The sequence below is a fragment of the Mauremys mutica genome, chromosome 5 (assembly GCF_020497125.1).
Source record: "Mauremys mutica isolate MM-2020 ecotype Southern chromosome 5, ASM2049712v1, whole genome shotgun sequence".
Classification (NCBI taxonomy): domain Eukaryota; kingdom Metazoa; phylum Chordata; order Testudines; family Geoemydidae; genus Mauremys; species Mauremys mutica.
This window is the reverse complement of record NC_059076.1, coordinates 17,605,946-17,631,620: the sequence shown is the minus strand read 5'-3', so window position 1 is coordinate 17,631,620 and position 25,675 is coordinate 17,605,946. Positions and strand designations below refer to the sequence as shown.

The window sequence follows — 25,675 nt, the reverse complement described above, 5'->3', positions numbered from 1 at the left end:
GAGAGAAAATGAAGCCCTAATTAAATTAACTTTCCTTTCTCAGTCCCCCAACATCCCTGCTGCTAGGGCTGCCGGGTCCCCTCTGTCATGTGGAGCCACTGAACTCTTCCCAATAGCATTGAGAGAGCTAGATAGGAAAACCCCTGTCCGTGAGGTGAGAAGGGAAAGCAGGACCCACAGAGGACCCTGCTGTCCTACTTCCTCTGGAAAGCTGGTAACATCGCTGGGAGATCCACCTAATCCTTCCTGCATAATTGGCGTTTTTTCTGAGATTTGCTTGTGTTCAATAAAGATTTGTCCCATCTTATATAGAGCACTAGCTTATGGCTCTAAAAATTACCACTCTTAGAAGGCAGCTTGGGTCACATTTTCATTATGGATACTTTCAGGGAGAACTTGAAAGGCTTTTTAGTGTATCTGCCAAGGCCTGAACTGAGGGGTTCTGTGTTTTCTCTGGAACTATTGAGTGTCACTGACTGAAGGAACTGAGCAAGGAGCTGCTTTCTTGGCAGCGCTGGGTGTCAAGGACACCAGCCCTTATGGCAAGAGACACACAGATCCCTAAACTCCTGTGTTGGCAGGTAGATAAAGCAGCGACTTAAAACATTTGGGTAAACCCTATCCTTCTTATTTTTGAGTACATGCTGCTAATAGTGGGGAGTCTCAAATATGATTTCTCTATAAGCTTTTCAGCTTGCCTTTAGGAAGCACACCAGTTAAAAGGACTGCAAATTCCAGCACATCTTATACCAGCTTTTTATAAATCCCCAAATACGAGAGTAGTGTTTGGTTGTAGATATGTCAATATAACTTATGCACATACATCTATACATCCCCATATACATATATATTAGGGCTGTCAAACTATTAATCAGTTTTAATGGCACTGTTAATACTATAATACCAATTTACATTTATTATAAATATTTTTGATGTTTTTCTACATTTTCAAATCTGTTGATTTCAATTACAACACAGAATACAAATTATAGAGTGCTCACTTTACATTATTTTTTAATACAAGTATTTGCAATGTAAAAAAGATGAAACAAAAGAGCAGTCTACAGGTCGAAGCATGAAGGGGTATACGGATGTTTAGCATATATGGCATGTAAATACTTTGCAGCACTGGCTACAACAGTGCCATGCGAACGCCTGTTCTCACTTTCAGGTGACATTGTAAACGAAGTGGGCAGCGTTATCCCCTGCAAATTGTAACCAAATTTGTTGGTCTAGGCGATTGGCTGAAGTAGAACTGAGTTGACGTGTAGGTTCTAAAGTTTTACATTGTTTTATTTTTAATGTATTTTTTTGTACATAATTCTACATTTGTAAGTTCAACTTTCACAATAAAGAGACTGCACTACGGTACTTGTATGAGGTGAATTGAAAGATACTATTTCTTTTTTTTACAGTGCAGATATTTGTAGTAAAAAAATAAAGTGAGCACTGTACACTTTGTATTCTGTGTTGTAATTGAAATCAATATATTTGAAATAGGGCTGTCAAGCAATTTAAAAAGTTAACTGTGATTAATTGCACGATTAATCAATATAATACCATTTATTTAAATATTTTTGATGCTTTCTACATTTTCAAATGTATTGATTTCAATTACAACACAGAATACAAAGTGTACAGTGAGCACTGTACATTTATTTTTATTACACTTTTTTTTACAGTGCAAATATTTGTATTTCAATTCACCTAATACAAGTACCGTAGTGCAATCTCTTTATCGCGAAAGTTGAACTTACAAATGTAGAATTATGTACCAAAAAAGTATTAAAAAGTAAAACAAAGTAAAACTTTAGAACTTACACGTCAACTCAGTTCTGCTTCAGCCAATCGCCTAGACCAACAAGTTTGGTAACAATTTGGAGGAGATAATGCTGCCCGCTTCGTTTACAATGTCACCTGAAAGTGAGAACAGGTGTTCATATGGCACTGTTGTAGCCAGTGTTGCAAGGTATTTACGTGCCAGATGCACTAAAGATTCATACGTCCCTTCATGCTTCAGCCACCATTCCAGAGGACATGCGTCCATGCTGATGATGGGTTCTGCTCAATAACAATTCAAAGCAGAGCGGACTGACGCATGTTCATTTTCATCTTATCGGCAGAAAGTTGATTTTCTTTTTTTATGGTTCAGGTTCTGTAGTTTCTGTATCGGAGTGTTGCTCTTTTAAGTTTTCTGAAAGCATGGGGAGGGAGGGATAGCTCAGTGGTTTGAGCACTGGTCTGCTAAACCCAGGGTTGTGAGTTCAATCCTTGAGGGGGGCCACTTAGGGATCTGGGGCAAAAATTGGTCCTGCTAGTGAAGGCAGGGGGCTGGACTCAATGACCTTTCAAGGTCCCTTCCAGCTCTAGGAGATTGGTATATCTCCAATTATTACCTTTATTACCTATGCGCCACACCTCGTCCCTCTCAGATTTTGGAAGGCACTTCAGATTCTTAAACCTTGGGTCTAGTGCTGTAGCTATCTTTAGAAATCTCACATTGGTACCTTCTTTGCGTTTTGTCAAATCTGCTGTGAAAGTGTTCTTAAAATGAACATGTGCTGGGTCATCATCTGAGACTGCTATGACATGAAATATATGGCAGAATGCAGGTAAAACAGAACAGGAAACATACAATTCTCCCCCAAGGAGTTCAGTCACAAATTTAATTAATGCATTATTTTTTTAATGAGCATCATCAGCATGGAAGCATGTCCTCTGGAATGGTGGCCAAAGAATGAAGGGGCATACGAATATTTAGCATATCTGGCACGTAAATATCTTGCAGCACTGGCTACAATAGTGCCATGAGAATGCCTGTTCTCACTTTCAGCTGACACTGTAAACAAGAAGTGGGCAGCATTAACTCCTGCAATTGGCTGAAGTAGAACTGAGTGGACTTGTAAGATCTAAAGTTTTACATTGTTTTATTTTTTAATGCAGTTTTTTGTACATAATTCTACATTTACAAGTTCAACTTTCACAATAAAGAAATCGCACTACAGTACTTGTATTAGGTGAATTGAAAAATACAATTTCTTTTACAGTGCAAATATTTGTAATAAAATAAATATAAAGTGAGCACTGTACACTTTGTATTGTGTGTAATTGAAATCAATATATTTAAAAATGTAGAAAACATCCAAAAATATTTAACAAATTTCAATTGGTATTGTATTGTTTAACAATGCGATTAATCGCAATTACTGTTTTTAATCGTGATTTTTAGAGTTAATCGCGTGAGTTAACTGGGATTGGCAGCCCTAATTTGAAACTGTAGAAGACATCTAAAAATCTAATAAATGTAAATTGGATGCTGTTGTTTAACAGTGTGATTAAAACTGATTAATTTTTTTAATGGAGTTAATCACGTGATTGACAGCCCTAATGTGCATGAAATTAAAAATGCACGTGTAGTTCTGGTGGATAAGACTCTTTCTACTAGGGTTTCATATGTAGCTGTGTGTTCTGATTAACTAGCATTTGAATTTTTAAGTACTGATTGCTTAAATTGACTCTTGCCAAGTCACATCTGGGTACAGTTTGCAAAATTTGCTCCAGCCTGTTCTTGGAGTTTTGATTTTTACTCTCTGGGTTTAGGAACTCTGCGGAAGTAACATTCTCATCCTTTGGGAAAGAACCTTTGTCCCTCAAAGGTTGGAGGAGGGGCCAACAGGGACTCTCTAGTGATGGGTGAAGTGCAGAAGCTTCAGGTGCCCTTTCCAGGGACAAAGGACAGTCTTTTGGCCAACTGAATGTTAGTGAGAAAACCTGGTTATTTCACGTGGTGTTATTGGGCCCCTTGTGACTGGCTGGCGCGGTCTCTCTCATCTCATTAACAGTAGTTTCCACTTTTCGTTCCTTTTTCCCTTTTTTAGAACATTTGCAAGAACTGTGGCGGAATCTTCTGTGAGGCCTGTTCAGCTAATGAACTGCCCCTTCCATCCAGCATTAACCCAGAGCGTGTTTGCAACACCTGTCACGAACAGCTGATACAGCAATATTCCACAAGCCCATTGTAGGACTCCGCATGTCGGACAGTGATGACCAATCAAGGCTTGTAGCTTAGGTCTTGGCTCTGAAGCTCTTCAGGCGAGTTTCTAGAGAAGAATCTCTTTTCCCTCTGCTCTTGCAAGGTCAAAGAGCGGAAGTACGTTATGTTCACATTCTCTCTCAACTGTCAATTTTAAATGGTGGTCTGAGCCTTCCTTCAGGAGAACACCCCCACTTTCAGGCATGAGCTGCTGTGCGAGGAACCGTTCAGAATTTCGTGTCAGAGTAGGCTTAATGCATGTACCATGGCAACTACAAGAAGAGGTAAAAACGCATGTACAAAGGTTTACTTAAGTGCTTTGTTTGAAGGCAAAATGGAATGAAACGGATGGTAACTGAAACAAAGAATGAGAAGGAATTTTTCACCCGCATGTGTGACTCTGCTTAAAACACCCCTTTCCCTTTTCCCTTCTGTCCCTGGCAGTGCTAATGAACTGTGATGCTCCAGTTCAAACAGAAAAATCCCACAAAAGAACTGGGAATTGAACATGTGTGTGGCACATCGTTACTCAGTTCAATCCTTTCTTGGGCTCCAGTTTGGTTGTGTGGAGTAACAGGAAAGATTTAAAAGATTTGGGGGTTATTTTTTTGAGGGGTGTGTGAGAGATGAGAACTGAATAGCAGCCACTTCACTCAGCACAGTATGCTTGAAAGTTCTCATAGCAAAATACTCAGACATTAAATACTTTTTTTTGTAAAAACAAACATCTTTGAACTTTATAGTGGAAGTTCTCGTGACATTTAAAAAGACTATAAATCTGTTTTGTCTTGACCTGATAATTAGAGGATGGATCTTGATTCCAAAATATTTAAATTTAAAAATTTATATATATATACTGGTCTTTATTTAAACAGATTATTTAGGGGCATGTTTGTACATTCTGTCCAGCATACTGTTCCTACTAATGTTGTGCACATTAATCAGCTGTTTAAGCAGCAAATGTGTTTATTAAAATAGTCATAAGACTGATCATTGTGTAGCCACAAGTGATGGCTGCTAGCAGGAGGCTCAAATGTGCTAATCTGAAATTCACTTTCAAATAGGTTTTATGGTTCATACAAAGATAATCTGACAGAGAAGCCTTAGATATGACATTTTACTGCTACCCCAAAAGACACCACCTTCTTTCTGAAGTACTTGTACCTCTCTGTAAGGGCTTCAGCCTCCCCCCATGCCAAAAGTGCAAAATTACAAATGCTGGTATGTATCCAACTCCCAAGAGAGGGGCTTAGATTATTTGGCCTACTTTGTATTGGAAACCTAACTGAACCACCCAGACCACAGAATGTATTGTAATCTTTAGAAAACTGACTTATGTATATTTATATGTATTTGGGAGTGTTGCATTAATTTTGTACAAATCTGTAGGGAAACCTGGTTTATTTCGCTAAAGGTGATTATATGCAAATTAACTCTGTTAGAACTACATTGGAAGTGTGTAGATGAGTTTAGGCCACTTGATTGGGCCAGTGATGATCAGTATTATAATCTAGTCTGACTCTCCCTCTGCTGACTGCAGGGAACTAGCAGGGCCTCTTTCACAGGAGCCAACATGAGGGAACAGAGGGGAAAACATTACAAGATCAATTTGAAATAGTTTCTTCTTCTAATATTTCCCCCTTAAAATAGTAGTTATCTTCCTGCAATTGACTATAGCAACTTCTCAGGAGGAATTAAAAAATAAAGTAGCTTTGTGTATGGAATCTAAGTGGGAAATATGAAAGCACCCATATGTTCAACTTTCTAGGAAGATAGTTTAATTAGGGGCACTAGTGCAGAGTCAGGGACAGCACTTTGAGTGACTGGAAAAGATCCTTGACTAATGGATCTTTTATCTGAAGGTGAGGTTGGTGGCTTTTGCAGGGAGGATAAATATTCAATATGCATATACTGTACAAATCTACAGGATTTTACATCTGCTAGTCAAGTTGGTTTTGTTTTTTCGCTAGTCAGAGTAGAAACTGAAATGTAAGCCATTCTGAGAGCATTTGGATATTATAGTACTTAATTTTACTGTGTAAATGCTGACATGTCCACATTCCCTTGTGAGTGTGATTAGCTCTGAGATGGTAGCTGATTCCTTGGTTGCCTTTATACCTTCTTTTGATCTTCACAAAAAGGAAAATTGCTGCTACCCTTCTTAAATACTAATGCTGCCATTCTAAAGTCACTTATAAACAGGTTCTCTAAGTTACTTAAAATCCACTGTGCTCAACAACTTCAGTTTACTTCAGCCATGAGGAGTTAGTAATATATTTGTGTACATCTGAGATTCAGGAAGAGCAAAAATTATATGTCAGAATTACAATGCGATTTCCAAGATGGCTCCTACATCGGTCCTCTGATGTTATCCTCAGTATTAAAGGCTTGTAAATGCAGTGCTGGCCACATTACTGTAAACAACGTTGAATACCACTTCTAAGGGAAATTCTTCAAGGATGTTTGCTCTGATATTGTTTGTAGGTGTAGCCCTGAAAGCTAAGTGGGAGGGGAAGGTATTTTCTGGCACTACTGTTCCACACAATAAAACTGCTTAAAGAATACTTTCTCCATCACCGTTGCTTCTCATTTCTGCTTGTGGATTGTTCTTATGCACTAGGCAGAGTTGTAACATTATAAATGCATTGCTAGCTGGAAGGTGGCACTTGCATTAAAAAGCACTGTTTGCTAGCACTGAACATTACCATTTACACAAGTGGCACCTTATTCATCAGTTTTGCAGGTTGTGTGCACTCACCTACTCAATTACCTGTTTTTACTGGCACTGCAGCAGTATGCAGCTCAGAGTGAGCTGGATTCTGTTTCTCCTGGGGGGTTAGCAGCTGTCAAACTCCCATGTTACTGAAGACAATGTGGATTACACACCTGTAAGTGTAAGGTTATTTTGGCCTTTAATACTTATTACAGAAGGTAATCTGTGAAGGAACTCAGGAGGAGGTGGTAGAGCTTTGTCATGAAGGGAGCAGTTGAACAGAAAACACTGAAATATAAATAGAGGGCCCTCTTTCTTCCCCTCCCAATAAAATCTCACATTACCAACATAACCACTCAGTCCCTAATCATTTCTTTCCCAGCTGGAGCATTCTCATGAGACCTGCCCTTTGTCAGAACCCAATATAGTACGCTTAAGCAGTTTGTCCATTTGGAAAAGTTGATGCTTTGAAAGATGAGATACTATAAAGAGGCATTAATGCTCTTAAAAGTATTATCTACTGTAAATTCAGTAACACAGCTTAACCAAGGGAAAAGTAGAGAAAGTCTTACTCAGAATATGGGAAGAGTACAGAATGTGCCTCACATAGTATAAGAAAGAAGGGAAGTGAAATAAGCTTTTATTGTGATGGTGAAACTAAAGATTAAAATACCTTAAGCTTTTTCCAACTGTGTACTGAGTCTAGCTTCATATAGCTATTCCATCATGCTATGCCTTTCAGTCTCCCAACAAAGTATGAGTGGGGAGCAGCAGTGCTATTATACAATATGCAGTTTAGAAACTACCCAGTAAAAGCAAATATGAAACATCCTTGATTAAACGTTTGGGTAGGTGCCTTTAAGCACTGTACAGAAAACAGTTACCTTTCACCCCCCAGACTGCATGTACAGTGTAGAAGTTTAAGCTCAGACAATTTCAAAGTGTTTACTCCATCCTTAGGCACAATGAGATAAGAGGTGCCAGTTTTAGATGACAAAGGAAAGCAATAGGTAAGAGTTGTGGAACCATTACAAAATCTATTAGAAACAAATTCTTACTGTGTTTTAGACTCTCAATGCCATGCTTTTGCATTTTCTTAAATTAAACAAGTGCTCAACTATCTCATAGCTTTGTAAAGTTATTGTTCAGATGGTTCTAAACATAGGGTTCTTATCTACTAAGAACTGTTAAGCTGCTTATGTCAAAAATAAGCTGTTGAATAGTAATGCAACACAAGTAGGTGAATATTTCAGTGTCACAGCAACAACCTAGATCAGAACTTACCCCTGCCTGTACTGTAGCAATTACTGTACTACAAAGACAATTAATGGATTCAACCTTAATTCTGTTTTTACAGACAAATTCCAGTGTGAACACAGTTTATTGTGCGCTTTACTACACAAACCCATACTGAATAATTTTAGATACAGACTGAATTGCCTTTGAAAAAACAATGTTTATGGTTTCTTTGCTACTGAACAAGAGCACCTGTATTCTAGCTCCAAGAATGATAAGCAAACACGTTCTTGCTTCATCCTGAAAAGAAAAAGGAAAAAATGTTAGGGATTTGGGTATCAGAAGCTCTCAATTGCCAAATGCTAACTTTTTCTTCCACCCCTTGTGTTATTTGAGAGTTCTCTACTGTACATAGCTCTCAACAAGAATGACTACAACTCTTCAGTTGTGAGGAGCACTCAAAGCTTACCTAAATTAAGCCATCACTAAATGAGCATCTCTTAAATGGTATAAGCAGGTTCTCTTGACAAGTCTGTGGAAGTGGAGGAGATCCAAGCACAGAGCTGATCCAAATCACGCTCTGCAAATTAACCCATTTTCAACCAGACTGCTCACCACCATGCACAGTAAAGGTCATAGATGGTATTAAATACTCTTGTAAGACTTCACAGGAGATGTGTAGTGCAAGTGTAGAACATTTACTGCTTCCTCAAGTAACAAAAGCAGTAGTGGAGGTTGTCTTCAAGCTATGTATGGGATAAGTGTCTGCTACACCTGGCAAGGAAGATTAAAGCCTTGAAACTCAGCTAGTCCCTTACCTCCAACCTAATCAATGTACCATTTGAGAGGGTTCTATCTTCCACTGCATTTACTAGAGAGCTCAAACTAGGCAAGCGAAGGGAGGGAGAGATGGGAACCCGCTTCTATGCAGGGAATACTCAATCAAAAACAAGTTATTTAAAAAAATAAAGCCAAAATTTATATTCTGCAGAAGACCTTTAAGGGAAGAATCTACAATTGTCTCTGAGCCCTGCAGCAGGACAGCAGCCCCAGGTGTTCACTACAGGCAACTACATTTCATCAGGTTAAATAGGCTTCAAATCAGCAAAAACTTCAACTGCATATGTTAAATCTCCACCCCTTTTTCTTGGCTCAGATGATCCAAGTATGCTCATGCAGAGCATCTTACTTTCTCCCACCTCAATGCTAGAACAAAGCTCATGATGGTTCTCTGTCAGGTGCACTTTACATAGCAGGCTCACAGTCCATGCACAGCTACAACATGGGCTTTTAAAGGATGACTGACAGAAAGCCAGCTGTTATGAAAAGCTTTAAAAAATTTTCTAAACAAATTTTGATCCAGCTTCCTCAGAATCAAGTCTGTCAAGATTGCTCCCTCACCTACATTCTCTCATTTGCCCAGTTCCATCACTCATGATGTAGATAATGTGTCTCCCATGTCACTAAGTAAATATGTTGAACAAGTCCGCTATTTCAAATGCAATCAAGGGTTACGGGGTTTGCTTCTCCTACCACTCCACTGCTGTAGAAATGATCAATACATTTTTCAGTTACACTCGGCTCACAAAAATTGGTTTCACAACTGAGAAACTCATGAGCCTAGACTTTCATTTCACCTTCCACAGGAGTCAGAGAATCAGGGGATTTGGTGGGGAAGGGGGGGTGGGGTGGGTGTGTGCCCTTTAAAACCTGAATTCCAGCATAAGGTCACTGCTTAACTGGAGAGTCTGATAAATGTCTGTCCAGCTGTAAAGAGTCCGATGTACCACAGCATCCCACTCAGTTCTATCATGCTTTACTGAGCGGTGTCTAAATGAGGGCCTGATCCAACTCCATTAATGTGAAAAGAATGTTCATCAGGAATTGGATGGGATCCTTAGGTCAAAATATTCAAATTTGGGTGCCTGCAATAAGACATCTATGACAAATTCATTATAAATTTAGATGCTTAACTTTAAGTAGGGTTGTTTGAACATTCTAGACTTAGATTTTGACTTTAAGCCACTTGCCTTCAATAGCTAACGTTCTGCATCCTGGCACTGCTATACAAGTAAGCCTAAGAAATAAGGGTCAAATTGTTCATCTTTGGAAACAGCATACCAAGGAGGGGAGGATGGTTAATATACTTACCTAGTTTGGGTTTGTGCCACTGCCACTAGCAATCTTGTTTTCTTTTTGGAGATGAATTCAGGAATAATTCAATATATCTATGCTCTGGGGAATAATTATAAACATTTTGTAAAGTTTCTGAATAATAATAAAAAGGTAAGTCTATATAGTGCATGTAACAGTCACACTGAGTAGAGTTAATCATTTCAGGCCTGAACAATTCAAGGCCTAACACTTGAAAGGTAGTCTGTACTACATGATCAGAAGACAGCCCACGGCCCAACAAGATGTTCCAGATGACTGGCACTACCAGGCTCAACAGCAATAATGCACGGCAGAAAAAGATGCAGGCATTACTTACGCACGTGTGACCTATCCTTGGCCATAGCAGCAACTGCATCTTCATGAGTCTCAAAATGTACATCTGCTTCTCCTGTAGCTTTTCCATTGGAATTATATTCCATGGTGATTTTTGCAGGTTTCAGTGGAGCAAAAAACTAAAGAAAACAAAACCTAAGTGAAAGCTCAAGTATATACGGCTAGCAGTTCAGAGTCAAACAAAGGTGAGATGGAGCAACAGGGAGGAGGTAAGCTATGTAGTTTAATTCTACAAGTTTATTGCAGTGGTAATAATTCAACAAATCTTGGGAACTCCTATTTGATAGAATTAAAATGTTTTACAGTTGGTTACCATTTTTTCTTCCACTTCTATACAAGATTCCTTCCAGCATAAAAGTTAGCTGACCATTTTGTTACAACTTGGTTTCTTGCTATAAAGGCAATACCCAAGTTGAAATAAAATGATGTCAGTTAAATATGATGCTGCTTAGATAAGTACAATCATATTTATCTATGATCATATCTAGAATCATTTTATTCTAAAAACCTTTTAGACTAAATTTGCTAATGTGCCCCAACATGCATCACCTTGCATTGAAGTGTCCTGCTTGTCAGAATAAACTCCATGTTGCCTACTTCTATTTAGATGAACTGTATTCTACTTTGTTTTGAGGAAGTGCTTACTTTTTGTTTTTCACCAGAAAAAAAAAAAAATCAGCTGTATCCACTGCATAGCCATGCTTACAGCTAAACATGGGAACAAATGCTGGTTATATCGGACAAATCTTATTAAACCCTTTCAGTTTTAAAACAAGGGTTTTTGATTGATCTGTAGAGAAGTTTATTTAAAAGATCTGGCATGAACATGTACACAAGAGCACAGTCACGCACAGTGGTTTGCCTTAAGCTATTGTAAAAATCTGTTTTTATAGTTCTCTTAACAAAACACCTGCAAGATAGAATGGGGAGAAGAAAGCATAATAGTCTATTTTGTTTGTAACATCTTTACCCAGAAAATATTCTCCTAATGAAGCTTCACGCTCTGCTGCTGCTCGTGGAATTCAAATTAGTTTTACCTTTCTCCCATGCTATGGCCTTTTGCTAATAGCAGTACTAGCTCAAATAATTTAGCACAAAACCAAGGCCTGGCAGCAATTTAGAACAGATAATTTGAACAATGCCTTCCACAATGGCACACCAACCTAGTTGAGGCGTCTAGGCTCTACTGAACCATAAATGTTAAAAAAAATATGCAAGACAGAAAAAACCCAGCTATGGAATAACGACCTGTATTACAGCCTCAGATACCACAAGCCACGTTACTTGTAACAGAGTTAGAGGATTTTTTAGGATTGGGAAGTTCACACTCCAAGGCAGAAATTATATGTACATTTACCAAAAGTTAAATTTACAGCAGTAAGTGGGGCACTAAGTATACGGATTTAATTAGCTATTGAACCTGTTGTACCCACCCATTCCTTGACATCTGCGCCCACCTACCATCCCCCACAATGGGTCTGAATTTTGTCCTTCAACTCTTTAAAACATCCCCCGTTTCCACATGCAATCCACCTGGAAATTAGGCAGCATTAAAATATTTATAGCACAAAAGGTTGATACTCTTCAAAGTGTAATCAGGGTTTAAATTGTCACCAATGCTGTATATTCACGTGATCATACTGTAACGTACATTTACAATGTCTTGGGCACTAGCTTGGAAAGGCAGACCTCTCAGATGGACAAAATGCAGCGGTGATGAGGTACTCCCGAATTCTGAAGCATCCCGAGGCTTTTCAATCATTTCTCTATAAGATTCTTCACAAATGAACAAAAGCAGCATTAGTACTTGCAACATTACACTCTTCCATAAAAACAGTTTGTATGAATGTTTACATGGTGCAGACAAAAGCAAGAGTATATGCCAAGGTGCTTCAAAGAACAAATGCAACAAGCAAGAACTTACCATTTTCTTTTTCACTTTCACAAGCTGCAGTCAGTCCTAGGGGCTGACTCAAATCATTTTCTTCAAAGACTGATTCTGATTCTTTTATCAGTTTAGTAGTTGGATAAGTATTCATCTTCTTCCCCCTGTACGAACCGCTATGGGTTCGAACTTCACTCCTCCTACTTGGAAATATTTCTATATATCTAGATTTAAAAGGAAAAAGGATTACATGGTACACAGCCATAGAAAGAATACAGAATTTTCAAAAATGTTCAATTACTTTCAAGTGCAGTGCTATCACAGTTCCTACTGGATGCTGCTCTGTGGGAGCTCGAAATCACACATCACAACTTGCAACTACCCTGAGATTCATTAAGAAGCAGAGATTTCTGGACCATCATCTTAAAGCTAAGTTTTCAATTGCACCTAGTAAGCCTGACTCTGCAACTTAAAATGAACCTTTTAAAGCTTTAGAAACTACTTGCCACTTCTCCAGAGTAAATCCAAAATGGTCACAGTGATTTCAAGTGTTAATGGGATTCTAAAACCCTGCAGTTGATTCTATGTAGCCACTTGAATGGTCTTAACATTTGCAGCATTCCTACAGACCAGTTCAGTACTAAAAATAGCAGAATAAGTTAGGAAAGCATGAAGAAGAAAATGTCATGATCAATACATAACAAGCACAGTTCCAAAGAGCATGAGATGAACCACTTTCTTCAGCTGATATAATTGCAAGCGTGGTGCTCCAATGGCATGCACTGATTTCATACATGTAAATTTCATTAAAGCTTTCAGCACAGTCTTGCCTAGAATTAAAGTTTAGCTAGAAACACTGAGGTTTTGATACAAAACTGGTTGGGCCATAAACAGTGTAACTGCAAAGGATCCAGAATCAAATTAATCAGGGTAAAAGATGCAAGCATAAGATGGACAAGTGTCTTATCCTAACTAAAATCTACTGTAAAATTACAGACCTCATCCTTCAATGAACAAATGCACCAACACATCTCAGTGTCCCTCCTTACATACTTCTCTACCTGAATAAAACCATCAAAAGGCCCCAAGCAAGCCTTTTAGCCATTCTGGGTCTTTAAATCTTACAAGCTATTAGGTACCATGCAATCCAAGGTACTAAGTCCTAGAGCAGTTAAATGGGAGTGCTGAGATCAGAAAAACGGCAATCAAATGTGCTGAGCCCCTTCAGAAGGGCTTCTAAGAGACAAGAAAGAATATTCAGGAAGATGAGGAACCCAGAGATAGCGCCCAGGGACATTAGGAGCCATCAGAGAAGAGACAAACCACATTTCTGTGCAACAGTCATGATAATAAAAGCCAAATAGATCATCAATTTGGTGTGGACAAGATCTTTAGTCTACAGTCTCGTAAATGGAGTCTACTTCAGTGTTTAAAAGGATGGCAACTTAATTCAGAACCAAAATTTACGTTTTGGTGCATAAATAAGGAATAATTTCCATTTTTAAAAAATGCTTTTTTAAACTTGAACTTCTGCAGCAGCATGAATTCCAGTGGATCAGCACTATACCGGTGCAGGAAAACAAACCATCTAGTCTATTTTCAGTGGCTAAACCGAGAGATGCAAGCTGCATGGACAGTGGAAAGTCACTTAGAATGTCCTTTCTCTTTTAGTAATTTAAGGTCTATTAGATGTAACACAAGGAAATATTAAAAAGGAAGAACAATTAATTATTGAAATGTAGATTATACAAAATTAGTCTCAGTCTCAGACTTTAAGGTCAGAAGGGACCATTATGATCATCTAGTCTGACCTCCTGCACATTGCAGGCCACAGAATCTCACCCACCCACTCCTGTAGCAAACCCCTAACCTATGTCTGAGTTATTGACGTCCTCAAATCATGGTTTGAAGACCTCAAGCTGCAGAGAATCCTCCAGCAAGTCGGGGATCAAGAACAGAGTGGAAGATGATTGCCAGGGAGCCCAATCTTTAAAGAACTGAGTGAAAATGAATGGGGTAACAATTTAGATAAATAGAAGGTTTCAGAAAAACAGACCAAGATGAACTGCAACATCAAGGCACATTAATAGGGCCCCATTTATATGAAAGGGGAGAAGTTATCACAAAATAGCCTAGGCCTCTAGGTAGGTTACCCTGTTATTAAGAACCTAATTAAATCCTTACTTGGTCCTGTTCACACAGGCTGGACCAAACAGTGTTTAACCACAATTGCTAAATTAGTCTGTTCCTAGTTATAGTTGGGGATACAGAAAGCAATAATGTGAAGAAAAATCTAGGGGAGAGAACGGATGAGGGATGTCAAATTAGAGGCTATCAGTATGCCGAAACTACAAAAAGAAAAAAGCTGTTATCCTGGGCTGTGTTAGTAAGGATTTTATATGTAATGACAGAGACAACAATCCCATGTTGGTGAAGCCATGCTCAGTATTGTATACAATTAAGATCTCTTCATTACAGATAACTGACACAGTGCAGGAAATGCAAAGGAGAGCAAAGATGCTCGAGGTTTTAGCATGTACTATTTACAGGTGAAAATAAGGTAACATAAAACCCAGAGACAAAGGTAGCTATGACAACCATCTACAAATACTAAACAGAAGGAAAATGAAATATGTTAAATATTAGGAAAGAATTTTGATAGAATATACTTGTCAAGCCATGTTCTAATTAAAGGGGAAGCGGACACCTCCCAGTTTGTTACTCCTCCCTCTTGATACTGTCTGGATACCTCTGACAGGGATGACTCAGACCTCTTTAGAACATGTTTTTTATTTGGCATGCACCAGATTCCACCTAATTGCAGGCATCAAAATAATTGCCTTGGAAAGACTATCCCAGCCCAGCAGATGCTTTACCCATCCTCCTGCAAATTATTCCATAATGTTCTCATTTAAATTAGATGGGCACTGTTAAAGCCAGAATCCCAGATTAGTGCAGAGTAATGGACTACATGTCCCAGAAGCTTCTTTCCACCTTCACTGTCTATGAAACATCCAATTCCCTTAAGAATTCTAAATACTACATCAAAAAAATCTCACCAAGTCTCCACTCTGCACAAAATGTTTCAAACGACACTCACGCTAGCATGTATGACTGGGGAAAAGCAAGGAGGGGGAGTGAAAGAGCATACTGTTGAACAATTTGGAACAAAAAGGTAAACAGTTATGTTTATTCACTGTTTATATCCACAAGCTTTAAGTTATTCTGTATCCTTAGATTAAAATCATAATGTACACAAACACTTAGTTAACCACACTGAAACACATACCGGTTCCCAATTTCCTCCTTATGCTTTAACAAGGCTTGATTTGCCATTTCTGGTGCGGCAAACTGCACAAAAGCTTCTCCTGTTTTCCTTCTTCCTCTCTGATCCATGACAAAAGTCATCTCAACTATATCCAAACCTTTAGGGGGGGAAAAAAGCATTTTCTATGTGAGCTGTAGCATGTGCAGTCTTCCTTCTCTTGTTTAAATAGATGAAACCGTACCTACTTCTGAACTGACAGTTCAAGTTACCCTGAATAGAACTGATCAAATACTGAATGTTTTGGATTTTTTTTTAAACTTATTCCTTTTCTACCTTTTTCTTGATTTGTAGATAAATTTTACTTTTATATGAGCTTTACTCTCTGAAATGTTGGTCTGCCTGAGTTTTCAAAGGGAAAATAAGTGACTACTTATTCTCTATGACTACTTCAATTCTCTACATTCTTCCGTTTAGGGTTGGTTGTTTAAGGACAGAGGACCTAAAGCACATGAACAAGTTATCCCTACTCTACAGCTGGCAGGTGCTCAGCTGGCAGGAACAGTCTTATTCTCAATTTCTAGCAGCCCACACAGAAGTCAGGGGAAGTATTCAACCATACTTAAATTATGATTAATCATTTTTCCAATGTGCAATCCTTTCTGCCAAACTCTAGATAAGCCAGAGATACAATAATCATGATGTCTGACAGACCCTAGAGCTTCTAAAACTCCACACTATCTCTAAGCCAAGGCTTGAAATGGACCAGGTTGGGCTGAGTTGCTCACCTGATTTTTTTTTTTCCCCCTGGAGGGCAGTCATCTTGTGCTCCATTATATTAGTTAACTACGATATCTAACTGTTATAACTTTAAACACATTCTGTTCATGTTTTGAAGGTGACACAGCAACATCTGCCTGAGTTTGCAGACAGCCTGAAACAGTGGCTCTGAGAATGTCACATTCATCTCAACCATGTGTTAACTAAGATGCCTAGTGAGGATCATTTAAATATCAACATTGTTAACTATTTCAATGCTCAAACTACATTAGAAAGGAGTGATATTATGAAGAGGTGCACAATATACCGTCAGTGACATTTCATTTTGGCACCATTTTATCTATTCTGTGCCTTAACTTTTGCATCTTATTTTCATCCTAATCTTGGCCCTACAAAGTGGAAGCCAATCCTGCAGAGCCCAGAAGGGAAGCCAACTCTCTCTGCAGTCAGCGTGGGCCAACCCTCAGCAGCAGAGTTCTGTACTGCTTTGGTGCTGGCCATGCATCCCAAGTCCTAATGGGTGCTGCTCCTCCCTCTTCTAGAAGCTGTCGGCAGAATTTGTAACTGCTGCGCTGTTGCCGTCCTCTCAGCCCAGATTCTGAAGCTTTTCTTCACAACTATGAGGATGCCAGAGCAGCAGATGTGGAGTTGCTGTGTATGTGTGTGTTAACAATACTGTAGGTGACCTAGTGACTGGGATAGACTCTGTAACTATAGTAGGGCTAGTGAAAGGTTTATTATACACCTATACTGGTTTAATTCAGCGAGGGCACTTCCCAGCACACGCTGGAAAGACAGCAGGAAAGATACTGGCTTCAAGGAAACAACCTTGTGTTTCCTACAGAGCTGCAAGGCTTGTTTTATCAGGGCTGGGAGCTAAAAGATCAAAGGGTTATAAACTGTTAAAAAATGACTTAGCAGCTGTGTAGGAGGGTGATCAAAAGACTGAGCAGGATGACACACTGGCTGAAGTAAAGAGGTGAACTGGTTTGTGAGTTAAGGGCAGAGACTGCCATGTAGGGGTGTGAGCAGGAAGCTTAGACCTGCCAGTATTCCCATGCAGAAGGTTGTCAGAAAAGTGTGCAGTCGGTTTATTGTTTTAATATCTTTTTCTCTGAAATGCTTCTTGTTTCCTATTCTCTGCCTGTGACACACAGTGGTTTAGTCTCTTGTGGAATGTAACATTTTGGTTGTTAGGTTTAGCATACCGGTGCTGGCGGCCTGTGATATACAGGAGGTCAGATGAGATGATCTGGTGGTCTCCTCTGGCCTTAAACTCTGTGAAACCGTTTGCTTTAAGAAGGCTGTCTGGTCACAGCCCTCGGAGGGAAGAAGGCAGCAGGTTCTGAATTTAAATCGGACCTGCCAAGTTAATCATGGTAGTACCAGGGGACTGCGGCCAAAGGCCCGGTGTGAGAGTGGGAAAACTGCGTGATGCCACCAAGCCTGAGAAGGAGTGCACTCAGACCAGGATGGGTTAGAGGTGCAGTTAGCCCAGAAATTGTGACAGCCAGAAGTATCAACATGTCCTGTAGACAGCATGAGATGATGACATCACCATATTGCACTTGAGAATTTATACAACTCAAATTTACATCAGCTAAGCAGAAGATATTATTTAGAAGATATTAGCTGAAAAGAAAAAGTCTTAAGTCACCTGCAAAGAACTCTAAAATGTCTGCTTCAGTACAACTGTAAGGAAGGCCTCTGAGGCGTACAACTCCATCATTAACTGCAGGGGATGATGAACTGGACTGCAGACTCTTCAATATGGCATCTACATCTTCATTGTGTATTTCAAAAACTGCAAAGAATACAAGACAAGACTAGACTGTATATTTTCCTTTGCACCCCAACTCCTACAAAGTCACCCTGAAGAAACATTCTTTTCTTGGTTTTGGGCTGAAGCAATATGATTCTTTCAACTTTAACTGGAGTTTTTGCTTGGGTTTCCTGAGAAATGTTTATGACTTGCTATGTGATGGGGAAAGGCATCACCTTCGAACCTGCAAGCCACACAGCAACTGATAGATCTTGTAGTGTGGGAGTGGGGATGGCTGAGTGGAGTCACGGGGGCAGATGAAGACGGGAGCAGCTATACTTGGCTGAGTGAAGGTGCAGGACTACATGAGAACATGTGCAGAGATGCCTGGTTGAACGGGGAGTGACAGTGCAGGAAACACAGGGGACAGGGGCAGATGTGCCCTGACTGAATAGAGTGGGGGAGTGCAGGGACACACGGAGAGAGGGGCCTGACTGAATGGGAGAGGCTAAGGGTCAGCCAGAGAGTCTGCATGGGGGAGGCTCAGCAACCCCTTAACAACTCCTCCCGGCTCCTAAGCAACCCAAAATCCTGTTCCATACTTCTCCCACCCACCCCTAACAACTCTCCAGGTTCACTCCCAGGCTTCTTTCCAGCAATTCCTTCCCTCTCCCTTGGCTCACCCATCACTCCTGACTCCCTCAACCCTTTGCATTGTTTCTGAGGGAAATACGTTTCTGTATGCTAGTTTAAATGAATTACTCAATGTTCTGTATTAATATACCTAGTAACGAAACTATTGGTCAGAAAACATCTCCTGAGTCTTTTTTTTGTCTGTATTGTTACAGACACTTGCTGACAGGTATTTTGAAATAAATTACCAAAATAATTGAAAATGGCATGATTATATTGTGTTATTTTGACAAATAAAATATGTAGAATTCTGCAGAATTTTAAAATATTGTGCGCAGAATTGTTGGGTGCAGAATTCCCTGAGGATACATAATGCACTGCAGCCATATGAACGCCACGACACAGTAATATCTTTAGTTTTGCTCCGAAATATTCTTTGCCTGTTTTAATACACCTCTATCCCGATATAACGCAACCCGATAGAACATTAATTCGGATATAACATGGTAAAGCAGTGCTCGGGGGGTGGGGCGGCTGCGCACTCCAGCAGATCAAAGCAAGTTCGATATAACGCAGTTTCACCTATAACGCGGTACAATTTTTTGGCTCCTGAGGAAGGCGTTATATCGGGATAGAGGTGTATATGTAGGTTACTTTCAAAACAGATAGATTAAACGTACCTTCCACATACCGCTGACCCATATATTTCCGGTGCTTTTCTAAGGCATTCTGCACATCCTGTTCTGACTCTAGTTCAATCAAAGCATCTCCTCTGCGTTTGCCATCCCTGTTTAAAAGGAAGTGTATCCCACTCTCGCCATTTCGAATCCTGCAGTCTAGAAAGTTACACACAAAAGATACAGTTAAGGAAACAGCACAATATTGATTTATTGTGTTTCTTCCTTACCATAATCTGCTGGTCCAATTGAAACTTAACATTCTGATCTTATATAAAAATTTCATCTAAGCAGCACACTACAGTATATCAAACACAGGACAGTAAATGCCATACAGATGCCATTATGTAGAGATATAGATATCTCCACAATCACACAACTAGGATCATACCCTGCCTTAATTTCAACTGGTTATCAATTTAAGGCCTTGATCCTACAATCTGTTCTAAACAGATGAACATTTATACCCAGGTGGAGTGCCATAGAAGCCGGCAGAGCTCTGCATGGATGCAAGGATCTACCCACTTGGATCAGACTGTAGCATCAAGGCCTTACCTGGTTGGCAAATTTTTATTTTTTGTGTTTGTAATTCAAATAATTTGAGTGTATTTTAAAATACAACTAAAAATAAAGTTAAATGATTTATTTGTACTAGACCTGCCAATTAAGCACAGTTAACTCATGCGATTCACTCAATTAATTGCGATTTAAAAACATTAATCACAGTTTTAATTGCACTGTTAAACAATAGAATATGAATTTATTAAATATGTTTGGATGTTTTTCTACATTTTCAAATATATTGATTTCTATTAAAAACACAGAATACAAAGTGTACAGTGCTCACTTTATATTTATTTGTATTACAAATATTTGCACTGTAAAAATAGTTTTTCAATTCACCTCATACAAGTACTGTAGTGCAATCTCTTTATCATGAAAGTGTAACTTATAAATGAAGATTTTTTTTTTTTGTTCGTAACTGCACTCAAAAACAAAACAATGTAAAACTTTAGGGCCTAAAGTCCACTCAGTCCTACTTCCTGTTCAGCCAATCGCTAAGACAAACAAGTTTGTTTACATTTACAGGAGATACTGCTGCCTGCTTATTTACAATGTTACCTGAAAGTGAGAACAGGCATTTGCGTGGCACTTCTGTAGCCGGCACTGAAAGGTATTTACATGCCAGATATGCTAAACATTCATATACTCCTTCATGCTTCAGCCACCATTCCAGAGGACATGATTCCATGCTGCTGATGCTCATTAAAAAAAATACATTAATTAAATTTGTGACTGAACTCCTTGCAAGAGAACTGTATGTCTCCTGTTCTGTTTTACCCGCATTCTGCCATATATTTCCTGTTATAGCAGTCTCAGATGATGACACAGCACATGTTCATTTAAGAACACTTTCACAGCAGATCTGATAAAACACAAAGAAGGTACCAATCTGAGATTTCTAAAAATAGCTACAGCACTTGACCCAAAGTTTAAGAATCTCAAGTGCCTTCCAAAATTTGAGAGGGATGAGGTGTGGATCATGCTTTCAGAAGTCTTAGAAGAGCAACGCTCCGATACTGAAACTACAGAACCCGAACCACCAAAATAGAAAATCAACCTTCTGCTGGTGGCATCTGACTCAGATGATGAAAATGAACATGCGTCGGTCCGCTCTGCTTTGGATCGTTAGCAAGCAGAACCTGTCATCAGCGTGGACACACATCTTCTGGAATGGTGGTTGAAGCACAAAGGGACATATTTACGTGCCAGATGCACTAAAGATTCGTATCTTGCAACAGTGCCATGTGAACGCCTGTTCTCACTTTCAGGTGACACTTTAAACAAGAAGCAGGCAGCATTATCTCCTGCAAATTATAACCAAACTTGTTTGCCTAAGTGATTGGCTGAAGTAGGACTGACTGGACTTGTAGGCTCTAAAGTTTTACATAGTTTTATTTTTGAGTGCAGTTATTTTTTGTACATAGGTCTACATCTGTAAGTTCAACTTTCATGATAAAGAGATTGCACTACAGTACTTAGTATTTTTCAATTCACCTAATACATTTCTTTTGTTTTTTACAGTGCAAATATTTGTAATAAAAATATAAAGTGAGCACTGTGCACTTTGTATTCTGTTATATTTGAAATCAATATTTGAAAATATATAAAACATCCAAAAATGTTTAAATAAATGTATTCTATTAACAGCGCGATTAATAGTGATTATTTTTTAATCATAATTCATTCTTTTAATAGCTTGACAGACTTAATTTGTACCGTTATGAGACAGAGAGAGACTGAACACAGAATAAATAGCTCCACCATATCAAATACTTATAAATATGTAACTGAACAGTAAACACAGGATTTATGTTTTGGAGTCAATCATTACTATTTAAAAACACATTCAACCACATCACATCTCTGTACAAAACCAGATATTATACCAGCGAAAAAGCTAAGCACATCTTCAACAGTGCAAGAGTACGGCAATCCTTGGGCTCGGATAAGAAACACATCATCTTCCTCTCCTGTCTTGGATGGAGTTGGTTCATACTCTGAGAGTGGAGGATACTCATCTTGAAATGAAGAACTTGAATCCTTTGAAAAAAGAGGAGAGTATTATTTTTAAAAATAACAGCCGCTCAACTACTTGTTTCAGTAATAGTTCCCTTCTGTGTTAAAACTATTAAATGAATATTGTGCTGGCTATCACCAGCAGTTCAGAGAAATAAACAGAGATAAAAACAGTCTATTAGATTACCCAGTCAAACTGTAGGATTGCTCCTAATAAAGATTTTTTTCAGTCCCAGTAGTAGTAAATGACAAACAAAAAGAACTATATCTTAAAGTCTGCTTTTCAGGGTCTCCACCACAGATAATGCCTAATGACTGAGAGGTGCCCAAAATCTTTGGAAGAAAAGGGAAAACTACTTGGATTATTCATATTTTGTTACAAACTCAAACACAGACCCAGTTTATGTGAAAAATTCACTATATTTTACTTTCTTTTTTTAAGATTAAACATAGGATTGAAAAGTCCACACCCTCCTCACTGAAAGGATGGAAGGAATAGTGAAATCAATGAGCTAAGCAGGTAATGAGAAACTTAATTTTAGGTATCCTGAGCCAATTGCCTAATGGCAACAGGATACCCAAGACTTTCCTCTGAAAACCATTTATGCCATGCTACAAATCTAGCATAACTGGGCACTTAATCATTAAAAAAAAAAAAGGTCATTATACAAATCTCAGTATTCAAGAAATTAGACACAATACAGGAAAAAACCTGTATACAACAGTTCACATTCATTTTACAGAATAGCAGCATTCTAGCAAGTTACTTATACAAAAAAAAGTCTGTGGCTTCTAATTTGCTATCTTGACAAGAGACTGGGTATTTAACACCTCAGATAAGGAACATCCTCCCCACCAAGGCATGATGGAGAAGGCAACAGAGGTGACCTTCAATACTGGGCAAAAGAGTTCTCCCAAGAGTGACAGGAGTTTCTTCTTAACCCTATAAGGGCTCCAATAAATGGATTTTTCACTGACCTCCTGGGTATAAACAGAAGCAGTGGCCAATAAAGAGTAGAGGGGAAATACAGGAACAAGAACATGAGGGGGGAAAACGGCCTCTCTCCCCTGGATAATCTTCTATCACCCACAGACTGGGTGCCAGGGAGAAGATAGTGACCCCAGTTAGTGAGAGATTGCCCCTAGTGACCCTAGAGAAAGGGGAGTTGATGGAAAAGGGAATGACCCCCCCCCGCGAGGCTAGGGATGGGAGCCCCCCTGCAGACTGAAGAGATGGGAGCAGATTTAGAGGGACTTGGGCAGAGATCTGGGGGCAGGGGAGGATGAAGCAACACCCACAAGATCCGCCAGAGATTAGGGGTCAGGGTCACTCGGGGGGGGGCAGTTACCCTCCCTTTGGGGTCCCCCCGAGATCTGAAGGGGGAGGGGCAGGCCAGCGGCCCCTTTGGGGACCCCCTCCAAGGTGGGGGGAGGATCCCCGGGGAAGGGGGTGCGGGCCGAGGGGGAGGTGGGGGGCGCCCTACCTGGCCGTAGCTCCGCCCCGGGTGGGCCTGGTGCAGCAGCGGGCCCCGCAAGGCCCCGAACCCGGGCCCGGCCGGGCTGGGCAGGCTGCCGGCGGCCACCGCCACTTGCAGGCCCCGGCTCTGCGCGGCCGCCGCCCCCAGCAGCAGCAGGAGCCGGCGGCGGCCCGAGAGGCCGGAGGCGGAGGCCGCGGCGGGGCGCAGGGGCAGGCAGGCGGCCCCCGTGCGCTGGCAGCTGCTGCAGCTACAGCCGCAGCCCCGGAGCAGCGCGCCCAGCACCCAGCGCGTCCCGGCCATGGGCGGCGGCGAGGCGAGGCGGTGGCGGGGGCGGAGCAGGCCCGGCACATGCGCTGCTGCGGGGACACCAGGCGGCCCGGGGCGGGCGGCTCCGGCTCCGGCTCCGCCTCCCCTTCCCAGGAGGCCCTGGCGCGGGGGCGCGGCGGGCCCCGGCCTGGCCTGCATGGGGTGCGGGGCCCGGCCTGGGCTGGGGGCTTAGCGTGTGGGGCTGCCCCGGGCGGGCTGGGTTCGGCCCCTGCGGTGACACTGGGGTTGGGAGCGCTCGGCCACACGGGGGTGTCGTGCCGGGTAACTCCCGGTGTGGACGCTCCAAGCCGGAAGAAGAGAGAGACACACACACCCCCCACCACCCACACAGTCGCTGAAACCCCTGGCGAAAAGACCTCGACTAGACCGAACAAAGGCAGGGTTAGGGCTTGTTTGCACCTGGGGCTAGTCGGGAGCAGAGGCTCCCCCCCGAATAAGGGAGCCTGGTCACCCTTTAGCTTAGTGCGCTTTGAAAGAGGGAGGCGGTGGGTAGAGGGAGGCGCTGTTCCCTAGTGGGTAGAGCACTGGGCGAGACTCAGGACACCTGGGTGTTGTCCCCGGCTAATCCACTGGCCTGGTGGGTGACTCAGGGGCTTCACCTCCCTGTGGCTTAGTTTAACAATACCCATCTCCTTTGTAAAGCACATTGAACTCTACTTAAGAGCAAGGTGGTGTTATAATAGCTAATATATCCATCTTGCAGGTGAGTAAACTGAGGCATAGTGCACTTGGGTAGCTTTTCTAGGCTCAAACAGTGAGTCTAGCGGAGCTGGGAAAAGAACCCATGTCCCTGCCTTAATCACTTAACCATGTTGTCATCTCCCATTTAAATTATAGTTAGTTCCTATTTTCCCTTCTAAAACACTGTTTCCTGTTTTGAAAAGCTTGGTCACTAAGGCAAAAGAAATTATGCAACTAACAGGGTGAAGGCAGCAGGAAAAAGTTTAATTGTGTCAAATTAATAAGGCCTGATCTACACTAGGAAATTAGCTCAGTATATAAATTTGTTAGTCTCTAAGGTGCCACAAGTATTCCTGTTCTTTTTGTGGATACAGACTAACATGGGTGCTACTCTGAAATTGTAGATTAATTTGGGGTGTGAAAAATCCACACTCCTGGCAATACAGTTAAACAGACCTAACCTCTGGTGTAGACAGCAATAGGTCGACAGGAGAATTCTCCTCCTCTCAGGGAGGTAGAATTCCTATGCTAACAGGAAGAGCCCTTTCATCAATGCAGGTAGTGTCTTCACTGAAGTGTTGCAGCAGCATAGCTGCACCACTGTAGCATTTTAAGTGTTACTCCTGAGAGCATTCGGCGCAAAAAAAATATAAATTCTGCACATAGTATTTTAAAATTCTGCAAATTTTATTTGTCATATATATGCGGAGGCTCCAGCATGGCATTAGGGAGCACAGGCCACTGGCTTCACAGAGATGGGAGATCATTGTGCAGCTTCCCCACCCCAGGACATGGACTCAGTGGTGAGGCTGCACCAAAACTAATACAGCACAAGGACTGGGCCTGCCCCAGAAACATCCCAGGGCCCTGCCCCTCTGTGCCAGGTGCATCAGGTGTGGGCAGGGAGGGGCTTAGCCTGGGGGGAATCCAGTTGTGGGTTGAGAGGGTTCTGTGTGGGGCAATCTGGGTGCGGGTGGCTCAGTGGGGGAATTGGGGGGGGTGTCTAGGTGCAATGGTAATGGGACTCTGCAGAGGGGTCCAGATAAAGGTGGTTGGGGCTCAGCAGGAGAGGTCGGGGGGTGGGATAGAGCTCAGCAGGGGGGTCTGGGTGTGGGGA

At 40.9% G+C, this 25,675-nt stretch overlaps 2 protein-coding genes across 4 annotated transcripts in view; one reads left to right on the top strand and one right to left on the bottom strand.

Annotated features, from left to right (window-relative positions):
• The window catches only part of RUFY3 (RUN and FYVE domain containing 3), an 82,332-nt gene extending 75,735 nt beyond the window's left edge, over window positions 1-6,597 (top strand). For all 3 annotated transcript variants that reach the window (XM_045017533.1, XM_045017531.1, XM_045017532.1), the window contains one exon: window positions 3,879-6,597. In XM_045017533.1, the coding sequence (XP_044873468.1) occupies window positions 3,879-4,022 (144 nt within the window). In that variant the 3' untranslated portion in view covers window positions 4,023-6,597. The remainder of the gene's footprint in view (window positions 1-3,878) is intronic.
• Window positions 6,598-8,092: 1,495 nt separating this feature from the next.
• Window positions 8,093-23,870, bottom strand: GRSF1 (G-rich RNA sequence binding factor 1). The gene is made up of 10 exons (XM_045017537.1): window positions 23,557-23,870; window positions 21,943-22,096; window positions 19,496-19,651; window positions 18,078-18,224; window positions 15,665-15,800; window positions 12,415-12,599; window positions 12,142-12,266; window positions 10,474-10,609; window positions 10,134-10,217; window positions 8,093-8,282 (listed from the first exon to the last, which is right to left on the bottom strand). Exons 1-9 carry the CDS (start codon window positions 23,848-23,850, stop codon window positions 10,159-10,161), a joined length of 1,392 nt encoding a protein of 463 aa, XP_044873472.1. The 5' UTR covers window positions 23,851-23,870; the 3' UTR covers window positions 8,093-8,282; window positions 10,134-10,158.
• Window positions 23,871-25,675: the final 1,805 nt, after the last annotated feature.